This window comes from Bos mutus, chromosome 1, assembly GCF_027580195.1.
Source record: "Bos mutus isolate GX-2022 chromosome 1, NWIPB_WYAK_1.1, whole genome shotgun sequence".
Taxonomy (NCBI): domain Eukaryota; kingdom Metazoa; phylum Chordata; class Mammalia; order Artiodactyla; family Bovidae; genus Bos; species Bos mutus.
The window spans coordinates 133,367,548-133,394,761 of NC_091617.1; the positions used below are offsets into that span (position 1 = coordinate 133,367,548).

The window sequence follows — 27,214 nt, forward strand, 5'->3', positions numbered from 1 at the left end:
CCTTGTGCCAGGTCCTGGGCTGGATTCTGGGGGACCCTCAGAGACCCTCACCCTGCCCAGAGTCAGAAGTGATTCAGTGTCAGTTGCATCCTTGCTCATGGGCACAAGAGGTGCTTATGAGATGTGACACGGGGCCCAACCATGCCTATCAATTCTTGATGACACCGCGGCGGGCCTCTACATCCTTGTCATGTGTCACCGCCCCCATGATTACTGTGATCACTGATCATCATCATGCAAATACCAGGAAACGCGGCTGAAGCGCCTACATCATCCCTGGTGTTGAGAAGCCTGAGGAATCCTGCATCTGTCATCTACATTCAGAAATGAGCCAAAGTCATGACCTATGGCATGCACATACCAGTGGAATGCAGCACAGACCAGTGGATCTGGGAAGCCTCTCAAGAGGCGGAGCAGGAGAGGGGTGATGGAACGCCTCGGTGCCCTACTGCTGGGCCCAGCCTGAGGCCAGGCATCCTGAGCAGTGCCACACCAGCCCTCAGAGGACAGCCTGTGATGAGGAATCACACCTTTCCCCTTAGGAAGGAAACTCCAAAAGACGCCTGTAATAAGACCACCCTGGAGAAGCAGGATACTTGGGGGTCTCTGCCTGATTTCTGCCACCACCACCACAGAGGCCCAGGTCCTTCTACAATGCTGGGCAGGGGCAGGGCATGGACCCTCCCTTCAAACCCAGGAGTATGGCAGAGACAGGCCTGGCACTTACAGACAACACACAGGAAACAAGCACAGGGTGACACAACCCGGATGACCTGGACTGTGGTTTCCTGCAGAGGCTCACACATTCTCAAGGCAGGGACCACTCTGCAAGGTTCTGGCTCTGATCTAGGAATGCATTTCCTCCCTGATAACTGACAGCCATCCTCATTGAGAAGGTCATGGACCCCTGCCCCACCTCTAGGAATGAGACCCAGCAGGTACCAACCCTCTCTGCATACCACAGCAACCACAGTGGTCAGGTGAGAGTCGGGGAGAAGCTCCCCTGGAACCTCCAATCAACCATACACGTGGAAAGGGGCCCAAAACAGAAAACCCAATCACACACACACACACACACACAACAGACTAAACGTCTGAACATCATTTCATCAAAGAGTATGTATGAATGGCCAAGAAGCATGTGACAGGGACAACACTAATAAACAATGCAAATGAAAACCACGGGATGCTGTCATATACTCCCCACAATGGTTAAAATTAAAAAGATTGACAATAACAACTGTTGGTGAGGATGCTGGTGAGGAACTCTCATACGTAGCTAATGGAATGCAGAACGTCCAAAAAACACATTGGCAGTATCTTATAAAGATAAATTCACACTTATCATATCATCCAGCAATTCCATGCTCAGGTATTTACACAAGAGAAACAAAAACCTATTTTTCATTTTGTGTCTTCACAAAGACACATAAACTGTGGTCCAGAGCAGGACCTCCTAGACCAGTAGCTTTATTCACAAAAGCCAAAAACTAGGAACTAGAAGAAAATAGAGATCAACTATTAAATGCATAAACCAAGTATACATATAAACCAAGAATACACACACACACACACACATATGTATATGTCCATGGGGTCACAAAGAATCAGACATGACCAAGTGACTAGGCACAGCACCTTTATATACATATATATTCATTTGATTGAACACTACTCAGCAATAAAAGGGCTTCCCTTATGGCTCAGCTGGTAAAGACTTCGCCTGCAACGTGGGAGACCTGGGTTCGATCCCTGGGTTGGGAAGATCCCCTGGAGAAGGGAACGGCTACCCACTCCAGTATCCTGGCCTGGTGAATTCCACGGACTGTACAGTCCATGGGGTCACAAAGAGTCAGACATGACTGAGCAACTTTCACTTTCTTTCAGCAATAAAAAGGAAGGAACCACAGATGTGGGATCACAGGGATAAATCTGAAATGCAAGCACTGAGTGAATAGAAGCCAGACAGAGAAAGACAACATATTCTGTGACTCCATTTGAATGAACTTCTAGAAAAGTCAAAACTGTAAAGGCAGAAATCAAATCAGTGCTTGCCAAAGGCCAAGGAGAGAGGGACAGAGGCAGGGAATGGCAGCAAGGGCACAGCAGGGTGATGAAAATGCTCTATATCATGTTTGTATGGGGGCCACATGCCCACATTCATCAGTCAAGTCTCATAGCATCATACACTTAAACTTGGTGAATGTTACTGTGTGGAAATCATATCTGAAGAAAGCTTATTTATCTAAAAAAATGGACCCAAACTCAAAACACCATTTTCAAATCTGGGGAACTCGGGACTGATATTCACTAAGCGTAGGCTGGCACAGCCATGCTTGTTAAAATACTGAAAGCCTTCCACACTTACTGGTAAATCACCACTGCTTGAGGTTTCCAGTTACCCTCCTGTTCCCAGGCCTCCACTGGGCCCCTCAGACCAGCCCAGGACCTGACAACCAAAGGCAACAGAAGGCAGCAGAGGATCTCCTAGGCCAGCTAAGGTGGACACCATTCTGACTGGCCGGTGCCACTCCTGATAAAAGTTACGTGGAAAAACAAAAGATGTCAAGTTGTGCTCTAACTCAGCAGAAGGCTGCCTAATTTCCTGCCAGGCTTATTTTGTTTAGGTCGTGCTTTCTGAACAGGGGTGCCAAGTCATTCTTGGGGGAAGGTGCAGAATGAAAAATCTTAGCCATTACAATCATCGCTGGCCCCTCAAAGGGCCTCAATATGTAAAGAGATGGACAGTCTCTCCAGGAATGAATATTTCACAGGGTATGGTACTGGGTGATCAGGAAAATTTATCTACAAAGGCTCCCAGGAGTGAGGGGTGGGAGGACAATGAGAATAAGGCTGAGAAACACTGGTTCAGATGCAGAACAGAGACTGCCCTGACACCCCAGAGGCAGCCCCAGTGCTTACATGGAACTCCCATCTGATGGGTTTCCTTGTGCAATGGGTGCCCATCCTCGGCACAGTGAGTCAGTGTCCTGAGCCGGAGGATACGGCCCATCACGGCAAAGCCAGTCACTCATTCTCCATCCTCTGAAAAGCTTTAAACCAACACAACTCAGCAAACTTTCCCAAAACCCTGGCAGTCAGCACCCAGCCTAGCCCATTAGGATGGCCTCAACCATGACCACACACAAAGCTCTACAGGGAGCCAAACACAAATCCAAGGATTCCCACCCCTTTCCTCTGGACAGATTTGCTCCTGGAGCCCCTAATGACAGAAGTGCACGCAGCACTTAGGGGGCTTTCTGTGGCATGAAATGATGAAGACCACCTCCAGGTGAGCAGAAATTAAGCACAGTCTCTGAGTCCTGCTTCGTCAGGCTCAGCTGAGCCCGATTCTCTGTACAAGGCTGGCTTGTGCACTCAGACGTTATGACAATACTATAATTGTTCTTTCAGTCTTTTCCGGATATTTAATAACAACGTGAAGTGGGAGTCGCAAAGGTCAGCCCTGCTGTAGAACGAGCTTTGTTCTCATTGTCCTTTTCTGAATAGCATCTTCCATTTGCCAGCTGTTCCGTGCCAGTGAGCCCTGGTGGTGGAGGCCTGGTGCTGCTAAAAAAGTAGCATCACTGACTGGCACGGAATATTCTGATTTGCTAACCAGTCCCCGGGCCACAGTCTAGCCACGTTATCTGCATAAATACACACACAAGCGCATGCATGCACAGACACACCAACACACATGCAAACCGGGCTTCCCCTCACTCCTCCAGCGCGACCCACAGCTACAAGCCCAAGAGTGGAAAGAACGCCGATCACCAAGATCAGAGAAACGAGGTGCTGTACACATGTAGCATATTCATTCGCCAATTACTCTTTCTGGATAGGTGAGAAATAAAAAGCTCCTAGGATTTCAGAATAGTCATATATCTATGTTTTGGCTTTTTATATTTCTTTTTTTCATTCTTTCTTTCAGTTTATTCCTAAAGCTCACAATAGTTGGCGAATGGGAGTCACTCTTACTGTCTGTGACAGCAGTGTCCCAAGCTCCGGCCACCCCACCTCAGCGTGTCCAGATTCCTGTCCCATCCTATCATTTCACCTCTCTGAGCCTCAGCAGCCACGTCTACAAAATGGAACAAACCCACTGCCTGTCTGAAGACAGGACACTCATCCAACGTTGAGATCTGTGACTCTCTTCCCGAAGACCTACATCAGAGGGCAGTTTTCAAGAACATATGGACTCTTGGGAGCCTTTCAAGAACCAGGGTCTTCTTAGAGGTCTGCGTGTCAGATAGAGTAAAAGGGGAACTGCATTGTAATTCAGAACCCATGCAATGTTGTCAGTGAATGTCTCTTGCGTCTGGGCAGGGCTCGGTTTGGGAACTCAGGTCCCATAAAAGAGGGCGATGTAGCCCTGGCAGTCTGTGTCAGAGAGCAGCTTTGTACCTAATCCAGAGAGTATGATAGTTGCTAAGGAACCATTGAGATGCAAATGAACTGGCAAATACTTAGCAGCAAGATATCAGAAAAGGGTGGGGAGGAGATGCCTTGAACAAGTTAGTCAGGTGAGTGAAAGGAAAATTACTTTCTTCTGATTGGAAAAAGAAAACCACGGGTTTTCGTGCAGAGCGGCAGCACTGTGCTACTGCGTTTAAAAAGGAAAAAACCAAACTGTTCTTGTTCTGCTTGGCTGGGAGTAGAGGAAAGTTGGAGCTAAGAGCAGGGAACCTGGAAGGGCAAATGGAGTCTTCCTCTGGTGAACTCTAAGCAGATTTCAGATACCTCTCTCCCAAAAGAGAAAGAGACACCTTAGGTGTGACAAAAGAAGTCTGCAAAGGACACTGAAGACCTGCCATCCTTACGCAAGTCTCAAAACCTAGTCACAAAGTACACAGAAAACTAAATGTGCTACTGACACAAAATGGAAATTTCTGGTGAAACTAAGCCATAATTGAGAGTGGGGAAAGTAAGGGGAAATGAGCCATCTTACCAGGTACCTTTGAGTTCACATTTCTTTCCTTCTTGCTCTGCCCTGAGCATTCAATTTAAATGCAATGGTTAGGTTAGGATGTTGTGGTATCTGTGTTGGAACCCAGAGATACAGTGAGAAGCATGGCTCCTCACTCATCATTTTTTTTCATCTTGTCCCCAAAAGGAGCCCTCCTTTTTCAGAGTCTAACTGAGATGCTCTAGTCTTAAACTCATTTTGCCTTCAGTCAAATACCCCTTTGGTCTGCCTGTTCATCACTTTGAGTTTGATCTAAATGCTCAGGGATAAAGAAAACATCCTCAGCCAGAAAGAGACGGCTGGCCCAGCCATCTCCAGGTTGCCCTTCCTGGGGTCTCACTTTTCTATCACCCACAGCTTCCCCAGCGTTTCCCACAACTTCACCCAGGACCATCACAGCTACGGCCACCTCCTTCTGCCCCGAAAGTCCATGTTCTTTCCTTTCCTGCAGACCAGCTCTCTTATGCTCCAATGATGCGACAAGGTGGAAGACTGCTGCCCCGTCCAGCACACACTCCCACTACTTCCAGGAATAGCACCCTGACATTTCTGGGGGGATCCAGCCCTCCCCATCTCTGGCCTGGTGGCTCAGGTGGGTCTGGGCTGCCCCTCTCCCCCCAGCTCTGGGGATGGGTAATCATGCACCCCACAGCTGGCCAACGAGTGCATTTCAACATGCTGGTGACAGAGCCTGGTTCAGGGAGAGACTCAGGACCCAAGGGAGCCAAGGAGGCAAAACTTCCAGGGCCTCTGCTAGAGTCACTGGGAGTGAGAATTCATCACTCTGCCAAAATTTCCAGAGGACATGAGTTTGAGCTGCCAGCAGCCACGTGAGTATCTGGTGGGAAAGCTGTTGGAGGATAAAGTCAAGGTAAATAGCTAGCTGATTATTCTCCATAGCCCCTTCAGATCCATTCTCCAGCTCGTTTTGCACTCTTTTGAGGCTCAGGAGACTGACTTCCATGGACCAGGCCACCTTGTCCTCTGTCTTCTTGTTGGGTTCACCCAACAGGAGGTCCTGGCAGGCAATGAGAAAGTGGAGGAGAAAGAGTTCTAGGACTACATCGCCCCTCTCTGCCCCCATGCACTGCTCTGTCTAGGACTACAGCTTCTGCCCCCAGGGCCCTCTCCCAGTACAGCCCTGACCAGGTCCTGATGGCACCTCCCACTGCCATTTCTGGCCTTAGGGAGCTATCGCTTCCCACTATTGCCAGATCCTGGGTACACCCAATCCTGTTTGGTTCCCTTGCTGTCCTCTGCTTAGCTGCTTACTCATGTCTGACTCTTTGTTGTCCCCATGGACTGTAGCCCACCAGGCTCCTCTGTCCATAGGAATTCTCCAGACAAGAATATTGAAGTGGGTTGCCATGCCCTCCTCCAGGGAATCTTCCCAACCCAGGGATCGAACACAGGTCTCCTGCATTGCAGGCAGATTCTTTACTATCTGAGCCACCAGGAAAGCTCAAGAATACTGGAGTGGGTAGCCTATCCCTTCTCCAGGGGATCTTCCCGACCCAGGAATCAAATCAGGGTCTCCTGCATTGCAGGTGGATTCTTCACCAGCTGAGCTACCAGGGGAAGCCCATTTAATTCCCTTAACTCTGGTCACACCTCTGGAAAAGAGTCTCTTCACTGAACTCTCCTCAACTAACCCTTTGAGAATACCATCTGTGTTCTGCCCAGAACTTGGCTAACACAAATACAAAGCTAAGGAACAAAGAAAAGCAGACTGAGCCCTGAGACAGCCTTGGTGCCCCAGATACAGTCACAACCTGAGTCCCAAAATATCCAAGAAAACAAAGGCCAGGAACCACTCCTTAACCTTTGCTCTCCTCCAGTTTAAGCTGTACATCCGTCTCTACAACTGAAGATATGGCTAACAAAACAGGTAAAGCCCTTCATGGAGAGCTCTAATGGGCCACCATCATGAAAAAGAAGACAGGAACGATTATCAGTTTTGGGTTCTCATCCCAACACACTCCCATTTCTGTCTGACAAATGTCTACCCATCCCCCAAGGAGGACGTGTCTCTATCAGTCTCTTACACACACAATCCTGCCTCAAATCCTTCCCACTGGAGTATGATCCTCTCCTTTGGTTTCTCGTAGCAGCTGATGTGCAACTGTTATACCACAGCTAGCAGACTGCATCACACCTCCCGTGACAGCCTGTAGTCTGCACAGCTCTGTCTCCCCCACCAACATGTTAATCAGTGAGCTCCTGGAAAGAAAGGCTGTGTCTTCTTGAACTTCATGTTTTCAGCTTCAAGTACATTTCTCATGTAGATGCTCAGTAAATGGGCTCTGTATCAGTATTTATGAACCTGGCGGCTCCCAAGCCATCAGTTCTGTCCTGCAGCTCGCATCCCCCATTTGCCTCTTGTAGAATTTGGGCTCTCACCTCTGGGAGCAGCTCGGCCCTCCTTGGACACTCTGGGATGGGCTGTATCATCCCTCAAGGCAGTCTATCCCAGCTTGGTTCAGCCTGGCTGGAAAGAACTGCATAATCAAGCCAAAACCCATCTCCCATGCAGAGCAAAGCCTGGCCTGCTTGGCAAGACCACCCTTCGTGTATTCACAGAGGCCTTCCCTCCCTATCCTCTCCTCTCATTCTCAGGTGCCCTGCATCCATCACATCACCCTGTTTATTCCCTTCATAGTACTTTCCTGAAATTACGTTCTCCATTACTTTTCTTCTTAACAACCATCTGTCCCACCGTTAGGATGCCCCCAAGGGCTGCGTCCCCCTTCATCACTCCCTGTTTTGTGCATACTGCCTGGCACATAGTAGGAAATATTTGATATTTCCTAATATCTGATAGAAGTTGAATGACTGAGACATTTCTTCTCCCCGTCCCTAACCTCCTCAAGCTGTCTTTGCTGCTGCTGCTAAGTCGCTTCAGTCATGTCTGACTCTGTGTGACCCCACAGACGGCAGCCCACCAGGGTCCTCCGTCCATGGGATTTTCCAGGCAAGAGTACTGGAGTGGGGTGCCACTGCCTTCTCCGCAAGTTCTCTCTAGTCTTCTCTAAACCATTTTTCTTTTACTACTTCTCCTAGGATATTTTGGCTATCAATTGCTACATAACAGACCAATCCAAAACCCCGTCATTTTAAACATGACAAGATCTATTTTGTTCACAAATCTATAATTTGGACAGGGCTCAATGAAGAAAGCCTGTCTCTTCCCACTCAGAGTCAGCAGGAATGACTGGAAAGATGGGGGCTGCAACCATCTGAACACTCCCCTGCTCAGAAGTCTGGCACGTTATGCTGGCAGTAGGCTGGAATATGAGCTAGGCCTGTGGCTAGAACATCTACAAGTGGTCTCTCCAAGTTGCTTGGGCTTCCTCACAATATGGTGGCTGAGTCACAAGGGCAAGCGTCCCTCATGTAAGAGAGAGCCAAACAAAAGCTGCAGCATCTTCTCTGAACTCACCTCCAAAGTCATGCAAGATCACTTCTGCCATAGTCTATTCATTAGAGTCAGAAGGCCAACCCATATTTAAAAAGGAGAAGAATTAGGTTTCATATTTTGATGAAAAGAGGAGAAAAACTTGCAGACATTTTAAACTCCCACAAAGGACATGATTTCAGGGTTTTTTTTTTTTTTTTGGTGTGTGTTCTGCTGATTTTCCTTTCTTTGTATTCATTAATACAACATATATTTATTGCTGTCACCTATGTGCCATAAGGTGGGGATACCATGGCAGGTAAGCTGGAGCCCCACCCTGCAGGGGCTCACAGAGCTATGGGGTACCCAGACAAATCAACACATAATTACGGACCAGTGTGGACTGAGCTCCCACTGAGGGAAGCATAAACAGGTGTGGTGGGAACCAGCTGGCAACCTCATCCAGCCGGGGGCTGGGATGAAGGCTTCCCAGAGGAGGCGAATTGTGGTAAATTCAAAAGAATAAATTAAAGTTAGCCAAGAAAAGATCAGTGACAAACACAACACAGACACACCAAGCAGGTACAGACTCAGAGGTGCACAGCAGCAGAAGACTCAGGTAGGCCTCTACACATACCGGGGAAAAGAAATGGGGGATGCCCAAGGGTGTGCCTGTGCGGTGGGTGTGCTCCTGTGCCAGCATGGAGCAGGGAAGATGGAGCAGCAGGCCATGATGCTAGCGGGGAAAGGTGGGGAAAGGAGGACCCAGATTGTAAAAGGTCTCACATCATGAAGGTGCTGGAAGAGACTCACGCATATCCCAGCCAGGATAAACCCAAACAGCATGGTATGTGGTCTGACACCCAAAGTATGGTCTGAAAGTGCCCAACATGGGCCACTGGGTGCCTGCCCACAACTCAGTGAATGTTCTGATACTAAGACCCTCTTCCTCACCCTGAAGCTTACAGCCTGCCCCCTCACCCCCAGTTCATCCAGACCACTTGAATGCACTGCCGAAGGGCTGAGAGCATCCCTGGATGGGCCGCCCTCCAGCCCCTCCCAGAGAGGTTCCTCCCCTCGTTTTCACTCTTCCAAGCTCACCACCCGGCTCAAGCTTCAGCATCAATGAGAAAGCCAAGGGCAAAGGTCCCACCTTGATGTGCTGGAAAAATAGCGAGAGGAAAACAACAGAACAATTAACTGCAGGGCCCAGCTGCCTCTCACAGATAAGGCATTTTCTCTGTCACCCCTGTCGATGAAGCTGCCTGCTATTATTCCCAGTCCTTCTGCTCAGCTCTGTCCACAGGCGCGGCCCCGGGGGGACGGAGCACGGCCCAGTGAGACTAGGACGCTCAGGGGTTTCTCTCCCCTCTCCTCCTACACATCCGTCTATGCTCAAACCTGATGCTAACCCCGTGTCCTCCCCTGATGTGAGTCTGCACCTGTCCAGATGGGCAGGAGCCGCCAGAGCTCTGGAAGTAACACGGCCCCAAGCAGGGTGGGGTGCACAGGGCAGAAACTGGGGCGGCTCCCAAAGGAGAACAAGGGCAGCTGGCCCTCCGTCTAGAAGGCAGGCCTGTGGCGGGAGCTCCAGGAGGCCCACAGCAACCCAGTCCCCCCACACACCCCCACCACCACAGCCCGGCACAGATGCCAAGCAGCCACCATCTGAGCAGCACATCAAAGACGTGAGCCAGACGGATACGCGGCAAAGAGAAGACCACTAATGACCACAGCAGGGGTCTGACTGGTGGGAGAACATGGAAAAGGCCATGTACAAACAGGAAAATGCAAACTGAGATGGGAAACGGTTTTCCTCTAGCTGGAGCACAGGTCAGGCAGGACCAGAGAGCAAGAAGAAAGCCTGGCCGCAGGGATCAGGATACTCTCCGGTACTTTGGACAGCACCTGGCAGGAGAGTGAATAAACAGCTGGTGCTTAATACGTGTTCCCTGCTTTCATTCATGAGTAAGCAATGTTCAGTGGAAAACGCACTGAACTTGGAGGCAGTGGCCTGAAGGGCTATCCAACTTCAACTTGTTAAAACTTCAGTTTGAATCTTAGTTCTTATGTAACTTAACCTCTCAAAGCCTCGGCTTCCTCACCTGTAAAACGGGACAACAGATGCTTGGATATTAAGAGTATGGGATCAATCAGCACATGATAAATGGAAAAACAAAAGCTTAGTCCAGTCCTGGCTCTAGTGCTGTCAGGCTGTAGGATTTCTAGAAAGTCTCTTCCCGTCCCTAAAATCTGCCTCCAGTCCCACTCCCAACATCCAGGGCCCTGGGAACAAGCCCTGTGGGCTCCCACATGCTGCAGCGGCCCCTGGATCAGTCCCAGGGACCTCAGACACGAGCACTAGGCTAGGCCTGGGGCCCACTGCTCTCTCACTTGCCCCTCCCCTTCTGGCTACCTGCCTCTGCCCATTTCTCTGCTCATTATCACCTCCACGGGGTGGGGGGGATAGAGAAGCAGGGCAAGGAGGTTAAATTCAAATCACTCATTTGGTCACTTGCTGCTAGAAAGCAGGTGGAGTGAAAGGAGAGACTAGGGCCTCAGGTGCAACCTGTGGGCAGAAATGAGCTCTGGTAATTCTCGGGAAATTTCCTATATGTTTCCACGTTGGCCCAGCTCTGCTACTGAGAACTCTGGGAACCTTCAGCAGCTGCTAATTGTGTTATCTGTGGGCGCTGGGGCTTCCCTGCCCTGGAGGAACACCTCTGCTGGGGAGGGAGTGAGAGGGCCTTTTTCACCATGTCTTCAATGTCTCTAGTAGCTGAGGATCTTGAAGACTCCATTATGGGGGTCGCTACAATATAGCGAAGGGCCCCAGATTTTCAGCTCTGAGGCTGAGTAATAAATACTCCATGCTGTCCAGGGATCAAGAGAGCGAGTTGAGTAAGACACTCTTCTGAGGCTGTGGAAATGACACTTTCTCTTTCACAAAGCTAGTGGCAAATGTAAAGCCAAATTTCACTTAGAGGCACCTGGCAGATGATGTTATATGGGACCAGTGGAGACTGTGGTCCCAGTGCTGGGCCAGGCCAACAGGAAGTCCCAGGAGCAACGTCTCCTTGTGGAGGCACCAGGCTCCAGCCCTTCCTGATGTCAACCAAGCTCACCCTCACTCATCTTTGAGCTGCTGTTGCAGAACCCCTACCAGTCTATAAGGATCCACACCCCACCCACAACTAGTCAGGGGGTCACCATGCCCCAGACTTCACATTACCTACTACTGTCATCCCAAAGCTCCTAATTCTACCACTGCTTCTACCCTGGGGTTTGCCCCCACCCCAAGCCCTTTCTATCCTCTCCATCATGATGGCCCTTCCTCTAGTCTTTCAATAATGAGAAAACTGGGACACAGAGAGGGAGAGAGTGAACTAGACATCCAGTTGCTTCTTGTGTCTTAGGTCAGATGGAAAGCAGGTTTCCATTAGCAAAGAAGAACTAAGTCCACCATCGTCCAGGGCCCCAAGCACAGCATGTTCCCATCTCTCTAACCCCCAGAAGAATCAACAAAAGTTAGTGAGGCAACTCAGATGTCAGGCATCAGGGGCCTTTGATGGAGCAGGTGGCCTTGACCTGGTCACTCAATGCCCCCCCTCTGAGCACAAACACACACCTGTGGGCCCTGATTTATCACTGCAATTTAAACAGAATCTACAGAAGGGACTGAGAAATTTCTCAGCAAAATTGTACTTTGAAATATGGACTCTCTCCCAGGGTGTTACTTTATTATTATAGTAATTTCCTCAGAAGGGCAGGCATCCGATGCTCTGTTTCTGCACCACCTTTGGAGACATGGAAATCTAACAGAAATATTCAGGTTGCTTTAGTGGCTAACGCAGAAGAGGGAGACATAAAGGGAGCTCTTCAAGGAATGCGGACTCCTAGAATCCAGGTGTAGGGATGTGCTCTAGAAGACTGGGGGAGGGGATAAGACAGGTAAGGGTCCAGTGTGCTCCCTCCATTGCCCCTAAGATGCCTAGGGAGCCCAGGCCCATCTCCTTTAGGGGCCTTTGTCTGCAATCGTTTCTTCCTTGGGAGAGCTGGCCAGGGCAAGAGGAGGAACAGAGATGCTCCCAGTCCTGCTACTAAATTCCTTATCAGAAGCCATGCCACGGTGAGGGTCCCCAGCTCTGCATCTGCACGTGTGCAGGGTGGGGTAGGTGGATCGTGGGAAAAGAGGGGCAGGAAACCTGCTCCAGCTGAAGCATTGAGACCGTCTGAACAGTTCACTCATCTCTTCTCCCATGACCATGGAAACATGGAGTCCCCAGTAATCAACAGAGTACCCAGTGACCAGAGGCTGAATCAGCACTAGAATTTTTCTGGTCCGTGAATTCAGGCAGATCTGAACCTTTCTTCTCGCAAAGTTCACAAAAGTGGTGAAGTGAGGTGGAGTGGTTAAGAACACTGACTGCCTGGGTTCAAATGCAAACCTCTTACCAGTTTTGTGACCTTATCAAATCATTGAACCACCCTGTACCTCAATCTTCTCATCTGAAAAATGGGAGAGGAAGGTCGATAATAATACCAATCCAACAGGGTTGTCTAAGAACTAAGCAAATTAATTTACATAAAGTACCTAGAATAACACTGAGCATTAACAGTGAGCTATTATCAGCAGTTTCCAAATATACCAGTGCCAGGCTGTCTGAATCTGCATCACTGGGGACCTTTATAATTGATAAAAATGAAGATGCCCAGGCTGTTCAGCAAGGGCAAAGTGGAGCAAGACCTGCCCAGGATTTGTTACTGCAGCTATTTTAGAGAAATTCCCCTGGGCAGAGTTTCCAGGATGCAGGATCTTCAGCAGGATCTTTCGGGAGGCCAGAATACAGTCTTTCAGAATCTATCCAGACCTGCTGAACTTTGGCAGAAAGAGCCCAAGAGTCTACAGCAAATTGCCCAGGTGGCATGAAGCTGCCTCAAGCCAAAAACCCTGCCTGAAATGACATTCCCCTCTGTTGCTTCCAAAACTGCCTCTGCCCTTTGCCCACACTGGAAACCCTACACTCAAAACCATAGGGTTTCTAAGAACTCTTGAGGATTAACTAAGATGACTGTTTTAGTTTAATAATATGAATGTATCTTTGACTTTAACAGCATCTTTATTTTTAAACTAGTTCAGGGATATCCTCATAATGTGTGTGTTACCTGTCTGACTTCCTAGGCTGCAGAGGGTGAGCATCACCAGCTACTGGCAGCTCTGCTCTGCCAAGCCAGAAGGTTTGGGACTGGCCAGGGCTGGGCCCGACCCCTGAAGCTGTCTACACTGCCAAGACTCTTCTCGAGAAATAGCCCAAGGCTGAGTTACCCTATCTCACCAGCATTCCACTCAATGGCTTCGGGTGTCCCTCTACAAACACGGAGTAAATGGCAACCATTTTACAATGCACAGAAAATAAAGTCAGCTAACGGATAGGACTCTCTCAAATTTACTTTTCCCTCCAGATTAAAACTTCGGTGCCTGCTACCACTTGCTGGCTCAGGATACCCAAATCAGAGGCACACATAACAAAGAAACATTAACTGAAAATGCAGAAACAGTCAATTGCTGCCTGACCTGGTAGCCTGTTGTAGACATCCAGACTGAGGTTGGGGGTTTTCGCCACCAACCTGTGATAGACTTAACTGTGGATGGTGAACTTAGGGCCCTTGCATTTCAAGGTGTGGCATGTGTGTTCATGCACCAGAGATTCCTCCGGAGAATCCACTATTTGCTAAGTCCTGAGAAATCTACCACCAAATCAAACATGTGCACACTCAAGGGTGGCAAGTCCAGGATTTCACTCTGGGCCACACCAAAGAGCAGGTTCTCCTGGGAGTGCTCTGGCTGGCCAGCCAGCGTGGCAACCAGAGACCACCTGAATTTGTTATGGTCATTCATAGACACTGGTGCTGGGGCTAGGAGGAGGCTACAGGCTGTCAATGATTCCAGAGCACTGCCTCCAGAAGGGCCACCACGCTTAGCTCTGGAATACTCTACTCCGCGGAAAAGTGTCTGCTTCCAGCCCGACACCATAGAAGCCCGGGTCTCCAGACTCCATCATGAAGGGCATGGGCCAAAGGGCAGCTCAGAGAATGCAGCCTGCAGACACCAGCAGCCCATCGACAAGCGCTCAGATCCAATATGAAAAGACATGAGCTTCAAGAGGCAGCTGTTTTTCTAGAAACAGAGAAAAGAGGCCTGGTTCTCTGTCCAGAAGTCCAGGGTACGTCAGCATCCCTGCACCCCCACCCCCACCCCAAGCCTGCCTGCTCCTCTCTGAAAATAAATTTAGAAAGCCTTTGCCCTGCAGGCCCTCTGTCTCCAGAGCAGAGCCAAGGGCTAGATGTAAGTGGGAGGAGAGGGCAGAGAGCAGGAGCGGTGTCCCTCAGCGTGGGCCTACCCCTCTCTGCGGGTTAGCCAGCTCCCTCTTCCTTCCATCGAGGCAGAGGGCCTCATAGGACACTGCCTGCTTCTGGCTAAGTGTCCCCACCTGGCCCATGGTTTCTGCTAAAGCTTTGGTCTGGCCCTGGCCTGTGCTGAGGACCTGCCTGGTCTTGGAGCTGCTTGCCATGGGTGACAAGGCCCCACTGAAATTCCATCAGAGACCCAGGACAGAAAAACCACAGGCGGACACAGAAGTGGGCAAATCCGCCAAGAGGGGCGCCCCCTGGCCACGGCAGTTTGAGAGGGATCTGCGATCTGTCTAGGCAGCTCATTGATCCACTTTTCTGATAATTATTCCTCACTCATCACAAACGAATGACTCTGGCCCCAGCCCAGCCAGGCAGGCGGGAAGGCACCTCCGCGTGTGCAGAGGAGAAAATGAGCCTGCCTGTGCTTACGCGGGAGAGGCAGGAGTGAATGGTGTGTACTATCTCTGTGCACTGAGCAGGAGGCCGGGGCTGCTTTAATATTCTGCTGAATGTGGTGTTTCTTTTAACCCTTACCAGAGAGACGTTCAGCCCAGAAAGCCAGGCTCTTCTGGCTAGGCTAAAGGTAAAGTTTCTGGGCTGCGCACAGAGAAAGGCCACAGGCCCCACCCTCTGGGTCGCTCCAGAACCCACGGGTGACCGGATGGGTACACGGGGCTGGGTACCAGCACCACAGCACCCTCCTTTGGGCCGCTCCAGTTCAACAGACAGGTCAAGAGAGGGTCTAGGGCGGAACTAGCACGCCGCCAGACGCCTGGGGACTTCCCATACATTTGCTCCCCAATTTCGCTCGAATACAAAATTGTAAGTGCCCTCCTTCAACGTGGAAACCCAACCCTGAAACCAGATTCCTAAAGTGGGCACCTATCTGCTCTCCGAGCCGAGCCGCTGACCCTTCAGCGGACGCCAAGAGAGGCGGGTAGGATGCGCCGCCCCAGCGCTAGAAAGTCCAGTGTGCCCTCGACCATTGCAAATGCCCGCTCTCCCAGGTCGTCCTGACCGCTTTGGAAGTGTGCCTCGCCCACCCGGCCCTAATTCAGCCGCTCCCGCGCTTGTCCCTCAAGAAGCCAAACCAGAGCAGCCCTTGCGCGGGGCGTTGATTGCGCCCCACAATGCTCCAGTCCCTGCACGACCCCAAAAGCAACCCACAAGCACAAAGACCCAGCAGCCGGAAAGGGCAGCGGCACGCGCAGGGCAGACAAAAAACCACCTTCAGAAAAGCAAGAGCGAGCTTTCTAGGCGTTAATCGCCGCACCCCCGCGCCGCCACCAGAACGAACGTGGATATGGTGGTCTTCACCACCAGGCCGGGGAATCCTATCCCCGCCCGGGGCCAAAAGGCCCCAGTTTCGCCTGGAGAAGGGCAGCGCTTTCCGGAGGGGTCGGGGCGCTGAACCACGGGGCTGTGGGGCGGATGGAGGGTTCCGCTAGGCAACCAGTAGCAGCAGAACAAGGACCCGGGCAGCCCAGCGGAGCGAGCTCCCAGCCCTGAAGCTGGCGCCGGCGCCGGGGGCCGCGCGCGAAGTCCTTCGAAGGAGTTTCACCCGCTTCGGACACAGGGACAGCGAGCGGGGCTGAGGTGCGCATTTCCCCCAGAGTTGCTTTCATCCCGGCACTAAACTCCGCTCCAGGCCGGGCTGTGTTTCCGGAGCGGGTGCGACCGCCGCTCAACTGCGAGGAATGGGGCGGGAGAAGAGGGCGGGTGGCGGGAGGCGGGAATGGGGCAGGGATTTCCCACAGGGATTCGCGGGCGCCGCCGAGCGCGGAGCTCCCTGCTGCGCCAGGCGCGGTGCCCGCCGAGCGCGCTTTCCCCGCCGCGGCGACGGCGGAGGCACAGTCAAGGCTGAAGTAGCGGGGAGAGCAATGCTGCGCATAGGCTACCTTTCCCAGCCTAAAGGGAGACTGGGCGAGTTTAGGCAGGACCAATCACCCACCCTACCCCACCCTCGTTTTCAGGTGCAAGAGGCCACAAAGGTGTCCACTTTTCCCCGACGGACTCGGGAAGAAGGCAGCCCGCAGGCTCCCGGACCACCGAGCTGTCCCCCGAGAGTCGGGCCATCTAACTCAGCCCCTCTCATTCGGCAGCCACTTGCAGGGTACCGGGGCAGAGCCTCTTCGGTCTCCGCGTGCAGCGCCAGCCTGCCGAGCCGAGTCCCGGAGCCTGCGGACCCGGAGCGGGTGAAAAGGAGAGGTGGTGCGCGGCCGCCTAAGGGCATCGGTGCCCGGGATAGGAAGGGAGCGGACAGACGCCCGCACTCCAGCGGCCGGACGGCCAGAGGCGCCCCTTCTTCCCCAACGCATAGTTGCGCCGGAGCTAAGGAGCCTGCACCGCAATGCAGCGGGCTCCGTGTTCTCCGAGGCTGCGGGAGACCAGGGCTGCTAGGGAGCGCGGGAGCCAGGGGGCTCCGCGAACCAGCTGCGGGCGCCGAGAGCCAGCCGGGGGCGCGCGGGTGGGTGCCGCCCCAGCCCCGCGCTCAGTGGTGGCCGACGCTCTCCCACAACCTGGCCCTCGGGTCTCGGGATGAGGGTGACACGTAGCAGCCAGAGAAGCCCTGGGGATACAGCCGCCAACTTGCTCCGCGGAGGCTACGTTACCTTCCATTGCGGCCACTGCGGATGCCAGGAGGAGCAGCAGCAGGAAATCCAGGGCCATCGCCGGCCGGCGGCCCCCAGGCCGAGCCCGAGCCGAGGCGGCCGCGCGGGGAGGGCGCCGCGTCCCGGGGCGCCGCTGCGCTCCCCGCCGGTGGCTTCTCCGTATCCTTTCGCGCTCGGGCCGGGACCGGACTCCCCGGAGCGCGGCGTGGGCGTGGGCGGGAGTGTGCGCGCGTGGGGCGGTGCGGGCGCGCGTGGTTGTGGGTGTGCATGTGTGTGTGTGTGTTTATGGGAGAGGTGGGTGTGTGCGTGCCTGTGTGTAAGAGAGAGAGGGCGAGGGAGTGCGAGCCGGGTAGAGCGCGCGAGTGCGTGTGCGTCCTGGTGTCACATTGCGAGCTACATCCGAGCCTACGAGAGGACGGAGCCGGCCAGACTGACGGGGGAGGGAGCGGGATCCCCCACCATCAGCTCTCTCCCCACCCCTAACACCTCCTGTCCAATCAAGGAATCAAACCTGCAAAATTCCCCCATCCAATCAGGCGCGAGCACCTCCTTACACTGGCATTGTTAGTTTAAGAAAAACTTTTGCTTGCAAGGCTGTGCGGGAGGGCTCGGAAGGCGCTAGGAGAGGTCGGGGCTCCACCTGGTGGTGCTCTCGGAGAACCGCACCGGCCGGCCGTAGCTCTCCACGCCCTGATTTAGGGGGCCAAGGGAAGGAACGGACTCAGGCCCTTCCCTTTACAGCCCACCAGCTTTAGGTGAGCTTTAAATAATCAAATTTTTCTTCTTTCATCTTCTCAGCAAGACTACGCTGACTACCCTGTTTAGTGCAAGCCCGATGGCACACCTTATTCCTCCTGTCCATAGCACTTCACCTAACATGTGGTTTTACACTTATCCTGTTTATTGTGGGTCTCTCCTTACTAAAATGAGGTCTTCATTCTTGGGATTCGTGTGTGCTTTGTTCACTGCGGAATGGCCAGTGCGTAGAACAGTGCCTGGCCCGCCGAAGGTCATGGCGTGCATCTGCTGACTGAATGAATGAGGTTCAGAGAATCTGGGGGCATCAGCCCAGTGTGCAGAGCAAGGGATATGCTTCCTATCCAGCTCCCTGCTGCTCTCCTCCCCAAGAAGTCCCTGACTTCTCACTTCCCCACGTGTTTTGTGAACATCTGCTGAGGACCCCAATCCCAGAAAACAGGTCAGGTGGTAATGACCAGTGGTCACATAACCCCCTAGAGGGGCGTAATGCAATAGGGACAGTGGAGAGCTCTGCAAGGTAGTGGGCAGGGGAAGGCACCCGTACTGTGGGGGCAGGACTAGAAGGACTGCAGAGGGGGACAGGGCATTGGAGACAGGAGTGATTCTCCCTAGCCCAGCTTCCCCAGCTCTGCTTTCTTTAGCCGGATGGTTTAAGATCAAGGACCTGCCCTGAGGCTGTAACACTATGCTGGAGAAGTGTCCTCACTGTACCTCCCCCTCTCCAAACCTGATGATGGTCTCCTCCTTTAGGATAAGGGACGACCTGTTAGGTCACCCCTCCCCCCAACAGTCACCTCTTTCCCACCAAACTTTCCCAGATTTGTCAATGACTTGACAGTGGGCACATGTGATGGCCTCTTCCGTGCTCCCTGTTCTCCTCTTACAGCGTTGCCAAATCAAGTTCTCACCCTGAAATATTTAGTCTCTCCTCTGCTTGGGACTGCCCCTATTCAGTCCTAGCCAGACTCCTATCTCCATTCTGACATTGTTTTGCTTCCCCTCTCTGACTCAGGCTACCTCCCTCTCCACTACCCTCCATCCTAGCTGCCTCGGCATCGGCCTTCACTCCCTCCTCCTCCTCAACACCGTGCCAGCTGCCCTCTGCCCCATCACACTGCACCAAGTACATCCCAATGACTCTGAAGCCATCGGCCCAGGAAGAACGTGCTCCCATTACTCGTAGTCCTCCTAGGCCCTCAGCACTCCTGACATTAGGGACCAGTTCTCCCGGAGCTCTTGCCTCAGTTTCCACAGTGCCCACTTTCCTCCTACCTGCTTAGCACTTCTTACTGTTCCCTTTTCAGCTGTCAAGGAGGTTCCCCTGACCAGGCTCCATCCTTAGAACCTCTGCTTGCTGAGTTTCTCAGCAGCTTCACCGACTCTTCTGCCTCCAGCCCTCCCCCTATGGATAAACAGATAGATGAGTCTCAGACTCCTTTCTGTCCTTTGTTACATCACAGTCTTAGGAGAGACATATCCGGCAGAGTCCCCTCTGCCACAGCTTGCTCCCTTGTCCCAAGCCCATGAGCCTGTGCTAGTGCCAGCCCAATGCCTTGGCCACCCAGCTTCCAACCCCTCCCTTCCCCAATCCTTCTGCTGCCAAACCAGTCCTCCTCCAGCCAAGCTTGATCTTATCTCTTCTCAGTACAGAAACCTAATGGCTCCTCATTGTCTGCTAAAGAAAGACGGACCACTTTGGGCTGGCATCCAGACTCCTCCACAAGCTCCCTGGAACCTGCCGTCTCAGCCCAGACTACACCAGCCTCCCTGTGGGCCGGGCTGTTCAACCAGCTTGATCCCCTAAACACAGCCCAGGCTTTCCTCCCCTTGCATCTGGCTAGCATGCACTCACCCACTTACTCCAGGGAAATTTATTGGGTAATAACTACTAGCCAGGCAGGCCTGCTCAAGGCTGTAGGGATGCAGACACAGGCACTGCTCTGAGAGAGCTTATGGAGTAGTGGAGAAGGATGACCATAAAGAGGAAAAAGGTGTCAGGTAACGGGAAGGATTGGACAGTCAGCAAGGTACCAGCTAAAGGATGATGGTGGATAGTGAGAACAGGTGTTTATTGAGCACCTGCTGCATACAGGCATTGTATCAGATGTTTTTGTGCAAACTGAAATATATTTCCTGCCTTCAACTTCTTCCCAAAGCCCACCTCTCTCAGGAAGCCTTAATGTCCCCTAACTGTCTCTCTCACTCACAATCTTGTGCTACATCTCCTTGTGTGGGTACAGAGTGGCTCTTCCAGACCTGACTGAAGGCATTATCCAACTGCAAACCTCCCTCCTGGGAGGACCCTGGGACATCACAAGTGCAGGAATGCCAAGAACTATGCCAGGCACTCTGAACCTGTGCCAGGATCACAAGGATCACCAACCTAATATCTTCTGGCCCCTACAGCTCACCCTGAGGATCATAAATCGGTAGGGATGAGTAGGGCCACAGATGTTTTTTACAGTCCACACCTTGATGGGTTCTGCTGCTTAGAGAGGCTTGGGGGCCACTGTCTAGGAGTTGCAAGCTGTGCTCCAAGGATCTCTCAGGGGACATGCAGGTGGGGAAGTACAGGAACAGTCAGAGGATGGGGCTTCAGACCTCACCTCTGTTCAGACAGCCTTTTGTTTTACTGGTCATCTATATCAGGTTTTGTTTAAAGGAAGGGTTCTATGACAAGAAGAGAAGGAGGCAGAGGAAAAGTAAGAGGGGTGAGAGGAGAGAATTGGAGTGGGGTGGGGATGGACACATCAGTTCACAAGGGTATGAGGGAATGACACTGATGACTTTTAGAACACGCTGGTGGCTCAGGTAAAAACAGCTTCAGTTTAGGGCTTTTGCTAATTTCCCTAATAGCCCAGGGGATTGACTTTTCCTGAGCAAATTAAATATTAATTTAGCCGTTCAGCAGATTGATCTCTCTCGCAACACGTTATGCTCTGTAAATATCCCTGAAAGCACCATTGGTTGGGATTCCAAGCCTGGGTGCCCATTTTCCCCAAAGCATCTCCTAGGCTGTTTTTTCTTTTTTTTTTTCTCTCTCTCTGATGTCAAATGCTCACTTGTTTTCTTGATTAATCACCCCTCTATTTGATATCACTAAATCACTCCTTCAAAGTGACAGATGTTTGCCTCTAAGCCAGCAGCTGAGCACTCTCAGGCACCCAAGAGTGACTTGACCCTTTTTCTAGGACTCAGAGGCCCTTCTGGTTGGAAGGTTTGGGGGCAGCTAACTAGGTCACCCCCACCTCTAAACAGCTTTGTGTCTAAAAGATTGAAAATCATTTCTAGTGAAAGCAACTGCCCAACTTCCCTTCTATACATTATGAAGCTACTCTACTAGAAAGTTCCTGCTCGCCTCCAACCTGTATCCCTTTTGTTGTAGTTTTAGCCTGGTTTCTTCATTCTACTTAGTAGTGGGAGCATCAGTTCAGTTCAGTCACTCAGTCGTGTCCAACTCTTTGTGACCCCATGAATCGCAGCATGCCAGGCCTCCCTGTCCATCACCAACTCCTGGAGTTCACTCAGACTCACATCCATTGAGTTAGTGATGCCATCCAGCCATCTCATCCTCTGTCGTCCCCTTCTCCTCCTGCCCCAAATCCCTCCCAGCATCAGAGTCTTTCCAATGAGTCAAATCTTCGCATGAGGTGGCCAAAGTACTGGAGTTTCAGCTTTAGCATCATTCCTTCCAAAGAAATCCCAGGGCTGATCTCCTTCAGAATGGACTGGTTGGATCTCCTTGCAGTCCAAGGGACTCTCAAGAGTCTTCTCCAACACCACAGTTCAAAAGGATCAATTCTTCGGCATTTAGCCTTCTTTCACAGCAGTTTGAGAATGATCGTATGGATGTCTTGTACATGAGATCTTAAGTTGCTCCTTTATCCCATTGTTTTCTTTCTACGCATTGCTTAATGGCACAAATGAAAGGTTTTGTTACACAGTCCATGACCCAAGCTACTTTTAAGTAGAATGTTAAGCTGCAAGACACATTTTCATCAATTCTTTTTGGAGAAGCAGGTGGATCATGTGTGGGTTACTTAAGGCATTTTAACAATGGATAATAGGCAAAGAACAAAACTTTCAGTGTTTATTGAGCAGGAATTCCATGTTGGTGACCAACAAGGTGCAAGAGACCCTGTGATGTCTGTGACCCCAAGCCCCCCTTTAAGGATCTCAGGATCTTCCTGGGAAGACAGACACTGAAATGCATTGTGGGACTTTCTGTAAAAAATGGCCTCTGGCTAGTAGCTTCCAACAAAGTTTCTCCTTATTTCTCTGGAAAATGCCTCAGCAAATACAGACAAATATGAAGACTCAGAGTAACAAGGTGAATGAACACTGACAGACAACCTAATTGCCAGGATGTAGAAGGAACTGACAAGCCTTATAAGGCTGATGAAGCTGGGTGGAGAAAAACCTATCAAGCACATGTATGACATATGCCAAATTCTCTTCTATAGAAAGAACTTGCTTTAAAGAAATAGGTAGGAAGATACGTGGTAATTCCTATTCTGTCAATATCTGACTCAAACACCCAGGATCTCTACTAACCAGAGAATGCAGTAAATATCCATTACCATTACTGATTCAGCTCCAAAGCAAATGAAGAACAGTTTCCCTGAGTCATCTTCCTCCCTTCCCTAAGGTCTTCTTATACCCAAGAGAGTCTGAAAACAACCAAGTTCAGCTCAGTTCAGTTCAGTCTCTCAGTCGTGTCCAACTCCTTGCGACCCCATGAACCGCAGGATGCCAGGCCTCCCTGTCCATCACCAACATCCAGAGTCCACCCAAACCCATGTCCATTGAGTCTGTGATGCCATCCAACCATCTCATCCTCTGTTGTCCCCTTCTCCTCCTGCCCCCAACCCCTCCCAGCATCAAAGTCTTTTCAAATTAGTCAACTCTTCACATGAGATGGCCAAAGTATTGGAGTTTCAGCTTCAGCATCAGTCCTTCCAATGAACACCCAGAACTTATTTCCTTTAGGATGGACTGGTTGGACCTCCTTGCAGTCCAAGGGACTCTCAAGAGTCTTCTCCAACGCCACAGTTCAAAAACATCAATTCTTCTGCACTCAGCTTTCTTTATAGCCCAACTCTCACATCCATACATGACCACTGGGAAAACAAGCAAGACAACTGTGGAAACAGATGAGCTGATGGAGACACAATGCATTCCAGAGGGGCTGAAAAGTCAAGAGGCTGCAGCAGACATGGTAATAATTGTGGGAGCAGTGCATCTCTGAGTGTAGTTTTTCCTGTGACATATCAGGTCAGAACACTAGAGAATCAACATGGTATTTAGACAAAGATGCCACTTCAGTTTGGCAGATGAAGCCTGTTGGCAACTGGCAATTGAACACTGGCTCATCCTCTAGATGTAGGTCTAAAAAGATGATTCAAGCATCAGGCAAGCAAGGACAAGGAGAGCCCAAGGCCAATCCACTCCTCCTGCCTAGCATAAAACAGGACTATGGGTCTTCCCTTCTCAGGGAGGAATGAAAAGGGGTCAAGAGAGCCTAGGGACCTGTAGGAAATACTGCAAGGCAAGGAGCAGGGATGGTACCTCCAAGACCCAGAAGGGGAGCATCACTTTAAACATGATGTTCTGCCCAGCCAAGAGACATTTCAGGAAGCTTCTTGGTATGCATGAAGACAAATTCCATGGCTAAGGAAGAAGCTGACAAGAAAACAGACTAAGAAAAAAGGGCAACCAAACGAGAGAAGGAAGGAGAAAGAGAGAATAGGGTTTTAAAGAAATAAAAATGCAGGGCAGAATTAAACTCTACACATGTGTGTCAGGAGAGAATAGATTTGTTGCTGCTGAGCATTTAATAGGTGGTATGGAAGACAAACTGGGGAATCTTTCCAAGAATGCATGCAAAATGGACAGAAAAGGAAAAACACTGAAAAAGAATACAAAACTTATGGAAGACAGAAGATGGAGGACCAACATATGTAAAATTGTATTCTTACTTGCAAGGGAATGGGAACTATAAAGAGTCCCCAGGAGCATTCCTAAAAGAGTTTAGAGTTCCTAAAAGAAATAGCAGTACAAATGTCATCAAAGTAATTGCAAGGCTATAAAAAAAACAAAACTTTTCTTAGCTGAATAAAGACCTGATACTCACATCTCAGTGATGTTTTTGAACTGTATGGATATTTTAAAGAAATCTTACATCTACCCGAGGACGCACACAAACACACACATAGAAAAAGAGAGTAAATTGCCTATAGTTGGAATAAATGTCATTAACTTCATAACACCGAATTCCAAAAGAAAATGGAGCCAGAGCTGTAGACTTTGAGAAGTGAAAAATTTGTGACACAGATAATATATTTCCAGCAGACTGAGAGCAACAGAAATTTTCAGTTACATTTTAAAATCTCAGAAAATTTGCAGCAGTTTGGAAAAAAAGTTACTTGAAAATATATTTCAAACGACAGAGATGAGATTTGGTGGCAGACATAAAATCAATTAAAAATAGAAGTCTAAATGTTTGCAAACCACTTTTAAATTTAATTAAAATGTCAAAAATAGTCTCAATACAGAATGTTGTCAAAATTCAGGTTACAGAAACCTAAATCTAATAGCTCAAATTGTATTAAGATCAAGAAGAAGGGGAATGTTAGGCGGGGGAGAAAAGCTATATGAAATTCCTTGTTCACATAGGAGGGGTTCAGAAGCTTTTTGTTTCTTTTAATGCTTACCTTACAAATACTGAAATTGGCTTAAAATAGTTGAAATTAGTTTTAAAAAGTTTTAAATATTAAGTGTTTCTATAAATATAAAGACATATATAGACCTTTAAAAACACTGAAGAAGGTAAAAATAAAATATAACTTGTATATTTTTAAAGGAATTGAAAAATTATTAAATGGAAGGTAAATTATTGTTGAACAATAAAATACAAAAGAAATAACAGAATTAGCTTCCAATAACAAATATGAATGAATTGAATATTGACTAAAAACTCTTTGGCTAAAAAATATCACTATATAGCATACATAAAGAAAAAATAAATCATGAAAGAATAACTTACATTCACATTAATAATATGGGTTAACCCACAAAATTGTTACTAAACACATCTAGAAAAACCCAATAATATGTAAAATATTTTCTTCTCAATGTGCTGCAGAGTCCGTAAGAAGGATCCCCAAGAGCCTAGAAAAAAAGTGCTGAAATCCAGATGATAATGTGAGTGCTTACACTGCAGACTGGGTAGGGATTAGTCCCCAGTCAGGAAGACTAATGGCTTGAATTTTAATGTTCATTAGTAGAAAACAAGAGTTTGAATGAATGCAAGGCACAAAGTTCGAACTGAGACCATTGTGTAAAGCTGAGGCCTCAAACTGCAGCACCTTCATTGAAAGCATGGACTGAGAGAAAAGTTTATCCTCTACCAGAGAGGAGGACAAGGAAGTTTGCTTCTCAACCTAGGCTCAGGATATGAGAGAAAATAACCTCCCCATAGAACTCCTATCATGGGCCTTCACTCACATAGGATTCAGTTTAAATTTTACTACTTAATCTCAAAACTTGCAAGGCAAAAACTCGATTAGAAATATTCAATACTTTTTAATAAATGGATTGGTAGAAGGAAATACAAAAAGCACAAACCCTCCATAAGATTCCCACAAATAAAGCCATGCCAAGTGTGAACTCACAATCCAGAATCACAGAACACATGAATTAATCTACCATAAGCAAAATTCAGCCAACAAAACTGATTTCACTGGCTAGCGAGGTTATGCTCAAAATCCTTCAAGATAGCCTTCAGCAGTATGTGAACCAAGAACTTCCAGATGTACAAGTTGGGTTTTGAAGAGGCAGAGGAACCAGAGATCAAATTGCCAAAATTTGCTGGATCTTGGAAAAAGCAAAGGAGTTCCAGAAAAACATCTACTCCTGCTTCATTGACTGCATGAAAGCCTTTGACTGTGTGGATCACAACAAAATGTCGGAAATTCTTAAAGAGATGGGAGTACCAGACCACCTTACCTGTCTCCTGAGAAACCTGTGTGCAGGTCAATAAGCAACAATTAGAACTGGACATAGAATAACTGACTGGTTCAAAATTGGGAAAGGATTTTTATTATTGTCTCCCTGCTTATTTAATTTATATGCAGAGTACATCATGGGAAATGCCAGGATGGATGAATCACAAGCTGGAATCAAGACGCCAAGAGAAATATCAACAACCTCAGATATGCAGATGATACCACTTTAATAGCACAAAGTGAAGAGGAACTAAAGAGCCTCTTGATGAGGGTCAGACAGGAGGGTGAAAAAGCTGGCTTAAAACTCAACTTTTAAAAAACTAGGATCATGGCATCTGGTCCCAGCCCTTCATGTCAAATAGATGGGGAAAAAATGGAAACAGTGACAGATTTTCTTTTCTTGCGCTCAAAAGCCGCTGCAGACAATGACTGCAGGCATAAAATTAAAAGAACCTTGCTCTTGGAAGGAAAGCTATGACAAACCTAAAAGCAGAGACATCATTTTGCCAACAAAGCAAGCTCTGGGAGATAGTGAAGGACAAAGGAGACTGGCACGCTTCAGCCCATGGGGTCGCAAAGAGCTGGACATAGCTTAGCGACTAAACGACAACAATTATAGATCTTTCAAAGAAAGACTTAAATGTCAATATTTAAAATAAAACACTACAAAAACTATACATTTGAGAGAGAAGCACATAGAATAGAAAAAAATTAAAGACATTGGAATAAAAACCTACATGAATAGTCTTAAAAGAATAAATATTCTTGAGGAGATGTTTACAGGAACTTCAAGTTAAATCTGAGGAAACTGGCTATAATGTAATACAGAACAGTAAAGAAATGTAAGATATTACAAGAGGTTGAGAAATATGGATGATGCAAAGAGAAGGTTACCATATATTTTTAAAATATTTTGTTGTGTTGTTCAGTTAGTCATGTCTGACCCTTTGTAACCCCATGGACTACAGCACACCAGACATCCCTGTTCTCTACTATTTCCTGGATTTTGCTCTGACTCATGTCCATTGAGTCAATAATGCCGTCCAACCATCTCATCCTC

At 49.3% G+C, this 27,214-nt stretch overlaps 1 protein-coding gene across 1 annotated transcript in view; it reads right to left on the reverse strand.

The window, feature by feature from the left end:
- Window positions 1-17,861, reverse strand: part of EPHB1 (EPH receptor B1) — a 462,138-nt gene extending 444,277 nt beyond the window's left edge. The window contains exon 1 of the mRNA XM_070385976.1: window positions 17,390-17,861. Coding sequence (XP_070242077.1) covers window positions 17,390-17,447 — 58 coding nt within the window. The 5' untranslated portion in view covers window positions 17,448-17,861. The remainder of the gene's footprint in view (window positions 1-17,389) is intronic.
- Between the last annotated feature and the right edge of the window lie 9,353 nt (window positions 17,862-27,214).